This window comes from Solanum pennellii, chromosome 5 (genome assembly GCF_001406875.1).
Source record: "Solanum pennellii chromosome 5, SPENNV200".
NCBI classification, from domain to species: Eukaryota; Viridiplantae; Streptophyta; class Magnoliopsida; order Solanales; family Solanaceae; genus Solanum; species Solanum pennellii.
In genome coordinates this window covers 8826570-8833045 of record NC_028641.1, presented here as the reverse complement: position 1 = coordinate 8833045, position 6476 = coordinate 8826570, and the positions used below count along the sequence as shown (strand labels likewise).

General features: G+C 36.4%; 1 protein-coding gene and 1 non-coding gene across 2 annotated transcripts; one reads left to right on the top strand and one right to left on the bottom strand.

Moving 5' to 3' along the window:
* The first annotated feature begins 466 nt into the window (after positions 1–466).
* Positions 467–2388, top strand: LOC107019014 (mitotic spindle checkpoint protein MAD2). The gene is made up of 6 exons (XM_015219600.2): positions 467–702; positions 1172–1302; positions 1396–1516; positions 1718–1821; positions 1923–2044; positions 2131–2388. Exons 1-6 carry the CDS (start codon positions 614–616, stop codon positions 2188–2190), a joined length of 627 nt encoding a protein of 208 aa, XP_015075086.1. The 5' UTR covers positions 467–613; the 3' UTR covers positions 2191–2388.
* A 366-nt stretch (positions 2389–2754) lies between these two features.
* On the bottom strand, positions 2755–2826 carry TRNAW-CCA. The gene has a single exon. It is a non-coding gene; the product is annotated as a tRNA-Trp (tRNA).
* Between the last annotated feature and the right edge of the window lie 3650 nt (positions 2827–6476).

Here is a 6476-nt window from a genome sequence, read left to right as displayed (position 1 = left end):
AAATGCACAAGTACCCTCTTATACTATGTCTGAAATCACTGAGAAACACCTTAACTAAATTAAGGTCCTATTACCCCCACCCCCACCCCTTACACTTATTTTTTGTAACTTTGTGCACCTTTTTAGCTTACGTGACATTCAAATATCTCGTACGTGCCTCAATGGCGTGGAGCCACGGAGTGTGCCACATAAGACAAAAAGTGCACAAAATTACAAAAAAAAAAAAAAGTTCAAGGGTAGTAGGAAGTTAATTTAATTAAGGTGTGTCTCTAGAATTTCAGTTATAGTCTGGGGTACTTGTGCATTTTCCTCATAAATTATAAACAAAAAAAACTTAATATATAAATTAAATACTCCATAACAAACTAAATTATACTCATAAAATATAATTATATAAACTATTCCCGTATAACATTATAAATTTTCAGTGTGGCCCAATTTTTGCACTAAACCCATCTCAGTGTGACCGTTGTTTTGTGTCATTTCCAAAAACTAGCCGTTGCTCTTCCACTTTGTTTCTCAATTCTCATAAAAACCCTAAATTCATCTCTGATTCTCTCACAAGCAATCAATATCCATAACCATTTTTCTAATTCCATTTCCTAATCTGAAAATGGCGTCAAGAACAGCCTCCAAAGACATAATCACACTTCGTGGTTCCGCCGCAATCGTCAGTGAATATTTTGGCTATGCTGCAAACAGGTAACAACTCGGAATTCCTGTTTTTTTCATATCAAATTTTGGTTTATAGACTTGCACGTCGTTCACGTAGTGATCGGATCTCAGATTTAGATAAGATTTCACAAAACCCCTAAATTTGCTTTGAAAAATAATTATCAACCTGAAATTCAGCCCAATGAAATTGGGTTTGAACAGATTAGTAATGAAATTGGATTGAATAGATTTCATCGATCGATACGTTGTTGATTTTCCGATTGATTGAATAAAATGCTTTGTGTTCTTCGTTTATTTACCTGCATTGGACTAAAATGGGCTACAATAGAGCGGATGGATTGATTTATCTGACTGATTCCAATTAGTTTTACATTGGCCATCGGCCATTGTTGATTGATTAATTCCTTTTAACACAATGCTATATGTTCGTTGTTTATGGTTTTGTCTGAATGCTGATTTTTTTTTTTGAATTTGTGCGGGGATTATGTTTATTTAGCATTTTGTACAACAGAGGAGTATATCCTGAAGAAAGTTTTAAGAAAGTGAAGAAATATGGTCTCACAATGTTGCTTACTGAAGATGAAGGTGTCAAGACCTTTGTTTCCAACTTGACTGCCCAACTTGCTGGTAAGTTGTAGAATTTTGACGAGGTTGTAGATTGGTTCAGATCATATATTAGGTAGTGAAATGATTGTTTTCTTTATGATTTTGTTCATGTAGAGTGGTTGGAAACTGGAAAGCTACAAAGGGTGGTTCTTGTCATCATGAGTAAGGCCTCTGGTGAGGTATTAGAAAGGTGGAATTTCAGTATCGAAACTGATAGTGAGGTTGTCCAGAAAGGGTAAGCTGATAATCATCTTTGGTTAATATTGTGGATTGAAAGAAGTGTATGTTGGAGGAGTTATTATGGCAGAAGACCTATAATTTCGTTCGTGTGCTTAAATAGTTCAGAGCCAAATACTCAACCCTGGCTTGCTTTTGATGTCTTCGTATGTTGGATTGTTTGTTAAATAATTAGCTAAATGTTTATTTGATTTTCCAGTGTTTCAAGAGAGAAAAGTGATAAAGAAATAATGAGGGAAATTCAAGCGATTATGAGGCAAATAGCGTCCAGCATCACTTATTTGCCGTGCCTTGAAGAACCATGTAAGCATCATTTGTGCTTGGATGTTTCGATACAATGGCAATGTTGCTTTTGGGATGTTTCTTGATGAGATTTCTTGTTTCATTTGTGTGTATGGCTGTAGGTGTGTTTGATGTGTTAGCATACACTGATATGGATGTTGCAGTTCCATTCACTTGGATTGAGAGTGATCCTAAACTGATTGCGAATCCACAAATGGTGAAACTGCACTCTTTTGACACTAAGGTAGGAGCAATTTGCTGCTTGATTCTGATACGAATCCCCTGGATATTTCGGTGACCCTAATTCGAGTTTTGTTTTCTCTTATGCAGATTCATAAGGTTGACACATTGGTTTCATATAAGAATGATGATGAATGGGATGAGTCCTAGACCATGGATCCTTGTTGTACTTTACTTTTGTTGTCATTGTGAATCATTGATTCACATTTTGTATGTTAGATTGTGTAAACCTTGAAACATCTATTAGTTTGTATCCTCAATGAATATTGAAGGAAATTGAACAATTAGATCAATTTCTCTGTGTGAACATGTTTTTTGCCTTGTGAAGTATATTTGGGTACTTTTTTACATGTCCTTGTTGTCTACAAATTGCCATATCACATAATAATTTTGTTTGCATCGACTTGGATTTATATGCAACTCAAATTATGTTAAAACTTTGATTTTTTTCTTCTTCCGTCTCCCCCATCTACGCAGGCAATTTCTTGAACGGAGAAAATAAACTTTCGGAATTTGCTTTCGTCATCCGCTAAAAAAGAGAGGTAAAGGGGGAAGAAGATCAGTATTCTTTTTCATGCTGTTGAGAATAAATAGTCAATTAATGCCATGATCTTTTTCTCGAAGTTAACGGATTGCACGTAAATTATAATGTTTTTAGTCAAATAAAATAAGAAAGTAATAAAAAAAATTTGGATCCTCAAGAATCGGGGAATTTGAACCCGACGTAAATCGAACACGCAACCTTCTGATCTGGAGTCAGACGCGCTACCATTGCGCCACGGATCCTTGGATGGCTAAAGTCTTCCATTTTTGCTACTGGTACATTACTTCTCTGTATTATTTTGGGAAGTGGATGAAATAATAATAATAATAAAATCAACCTTTGATGTTATTTTTTTAGTTTAATTTCTGAAATATTTATCATCAGCACAATTGTTTTTCCTTTAAGGATATTCATGGTTTGGTTTCAGTCAGTTTTCGTTAAAGTTAAAATATAAAAACAAACAAATTTAATAAAATTTTAAATTAATAATATCAAAGTAAATATATATAATTTGCATTCATCAATTAGTTATGATTGGTTCAATTTTTCAATGTAATTTTATGATAACATGATATGCATCTCTTTTAATTTTTCCTATAAGAAAAGACCTTTCATCATTTGCTAATTTATAATTTGGTATTAACATTTAATTAGGATGACTATGACATTTAATCTTTATGATTTATAAGTTTTAATTATTTTTTTGAATTAAATTGATAAAAAATACGAAAATGTATATCTAGGTACATCTCACAATAGTTTAGTTTTGAATAAATGAGTTTGCATTCGACTTTCTTTTAATAAAATGAGTTTAAGGTATGAACTTTATTAACCTCTTAAAAATAAATAAATTTTTCATGAAAAAGTATGTGAAATATTTAAATTTATTTTTAAAAGGTCATTTAGAGCTGTCTAAGATAGACACCAGCTTAGTGAACCCACGTTAGCTCTCTCAGGCCCCGTATCTTGACAAATATTACACCAACCTTTTAGTTTGACAGTACATTGAGCTCCATGTAGTAGCTCATATGATTTATGTTGATTTTAGTATTTGCATACTTCAGATAATTTTTTTTTCTGTTATTGCATGACTTTGTACTTATATTTTTCAGATCAATATTGTTTTATTTGAAAAAAGAAAAAATATTTATTTTTTCAGATTTTCGACTTTTTAGAGTCGCCACTTGATTTTTTGAGAAAAATCAAGAAAACTATGTTTTCAAAAGACTTAAGCAGAAAAATCATTTTGAAAACTTTAAAGGGGTTCGGAGATTCTTATTAACGTCTTAGGAAGATTTTGAAAGCATCTAAGACGTCCTCTTACTTGCGATTATCCGACAACTAATTCATTTGTTCAAAGAAATAACTAATTTGATTTTTGAGGTAATGAAAATACTTAGAATTGTTTAAAAAGTGAAGCACTACTTTTACCAATTAACTTGTAAAATTTTATTTCATGTTATTTTATTCGGATTGATTAAGTCGTTAAAGTCGAAGAGGCGTTTTGCAGGGATTTGGATCCGTCAACCCTAAAACTAACAACAATTAATAAACAAGAAAATAAGCTGTAAAGTGAGAGAGAGAAAAAGAGAGAGGGAGAGAGGGTCGGGTCCAAATCCGATTTCTGTTCGCCTGGACCGGTATTTGGACCCCTTTGTTTTTGCTTTAGGCTTTGGGTCTATTTGATTTGTACCTGTCCTAAACTACTAAGATAATAATATACAAATGGCTTAGGCCCAAAAATAATTAAATACAATAGTTTCACGATAACAGGGGCCCTTTGGACCACTTTTTCAAATCTCCGACTTCTTGGCCTGTTTAGAATTTTTGCGACTTAGGACCTGTACGCTGATTTCGGAACTTTTTATTTGAATTTTCTAGCCGGCAGACTCGATAAAGGAAGTTGAACCTTAAAGGCTCTCTCAAAATGCAAGAGGAATGGAGCCCATGAGGACTCGGAAGTAGATTTCACATGCAAAAAAATACAAACGCATAAGCAATATTCATAGCAATTCATAAGAAAAAAACAAAATAAAAAAAAATTGTAGTAGTACGACACCTTCAGGACAAGAAACTTAAAAAAGGTAAAAAAGGGAAGAAATAAAGGGGAAGTAATGACACACCATACATACAATTTTAATAAAATAGGCAATTCTCCTCTTTCCAAATGACCTTGAAGGAATATTGATTGTATTAAAGTGTTAATTGAATAAGGGAATACATGGGAGATATATATAGGAGATATAGGAAGGAGTACTAATCCTAATAGGACTAGGATTAAGGAGTACTAATTCTAATAGGACTAGGATTAGTACACAGTAAATACTAATATTATTTAATACTATTTATTTAATACTATCTGTTATTATCCCCCCCTCAAGCTGAGCTGAGCGGAAGCGAACGGAAGCTTGGAACTGAGGTAATCGTGCTGTCGGCTCGGGAGAGGCTTGGTGAGAATATCAGCCGGTTGTTCTTCAGTGGGTACATACTGCACAGTCATGGTGCCGGCCTGAACTTCATCGCGAACAAAGAGACAATCGGTATCAACATGCTTCATTCTGGTGTGTAGGACGGAATTCTTGGCCACACAGATGGTTGATTTGTTGTCACAATAGAGAGCAGGAACAGTGTGAGTGGCGCGGAGTTCGCGAAGAATATATGTGACCCACATGGTCTCAGCAGCAAGAAGAGCAAGGGCGCGGTATTCAGCTTCAGTCGAGGACCGAGAGACCTTGGGTTGTTTTTTTGTACACCAGGAGATCAGGTTCGGCCCCAAAAAAACGAGAAACCCCGATGTAGATTTTCTGTCATTTTTATCATTCGCCCAATCTGAATCTGAGAAACCCCGAAGCTCCAAGTCCCCGGGTCGAATGAGTAAACCACGACCAAGAGTGCCAAAAATGTACCTGAGAATGCGTTTTAGACAATGGTAATCATGTTCACTTGGTTGATGCATGCGCTGAGCAACTCGGTTGACAGCAAACTGGATGTCAGGACGGGTAATGGCCAGATACTGTAGAGCCCCAATGAGGCTGCGGAAGTGGGTGATATCGGCAAAGGGGGTGTCGGCTCCATTCGTAGACGAAGAGACTGCCATCGGTGTTGGTTGACTGGTGCATTTTTCCAGTCCAGCTTTCTGCAACAGATCTCGAGCATATTTTGACTGATGAAGAAACAAGCCGCTGCCTGTCCGAGAAACCTCCATTCCCAGAAAATAATGTAACGGGCCAAGGTCCTTCATTTTGAAGGTAGTATGCATAGCTCGAGTGACATCCTGAATGAGAGCTGCAGTAGAGCCTGTAATAATGATATCATCTACATAGACAAGAAGAATGACTGTACCGTGTGCTGAATGTCGAGTAAACAGACTCGTGTCGTGTACGCAACACGTGAAGCCGAGTCCCTGGAGGAACGTTTTCAGACGTGTGTACCAAGCACGGGGGGCTTGCTTGAGCCCATACAGAGACTTCTGGAGTTTGCAAACATGTTGAGGGAAGCGGGGATCAACATAGCCCGGTGGTTGCGTCATGTAGATAGTTTCATCAAGCATGCCATGAAGAAAAGCATTGGAAACATCCAACTGATTGATGAGCCAATTGTTGCGCACGGCGAGTGACAGTACCAGGCGAATGGTTTCCTGCCAAATAACAGGACTGAATGTCTCGAAGTAATCAAGTTCATACTCCTGATTGTAGCCTTTAGCAACAAACGAGCCTTGTACCTGGAAATACTGCCATCCGCATTGTGTTTAATTTTGTATACCCATTTACATCCCACTGGGTGCCGCCCATGGGGCTTAGGTACAAGAACCCAAGTTTTCTGATCAGTCAAAGCCTTAAACTCGTCATCCATAGCATGACGCCAATAAGCATTTTTTGAGGCAACAGAGTAG

Bases quoted from the DNA above. Each gene is read 5' to 3' on its own strand.
- LOC107019014 (XM_015219600.2), top strand. From the start codon at position 614: ATGGCGTCAAGAACAGCCTCCAAAGACATAATCACACTTCGTGGTTCC. The intron at 703-1,171 runs GTAACAACTCGG...ATGTTTATTTAG, and splicing joins TTTGGCTATGCTGCAAACAG to CATTTTGTACAACAGAGGAG. The intron at 2,045-2,130 runs GTAGGAGCAATT...TCTCTTATGCAG, and splicing joins TGCACTCTTTTGACACTAAG to ATTCATAAGGTTGACACATT.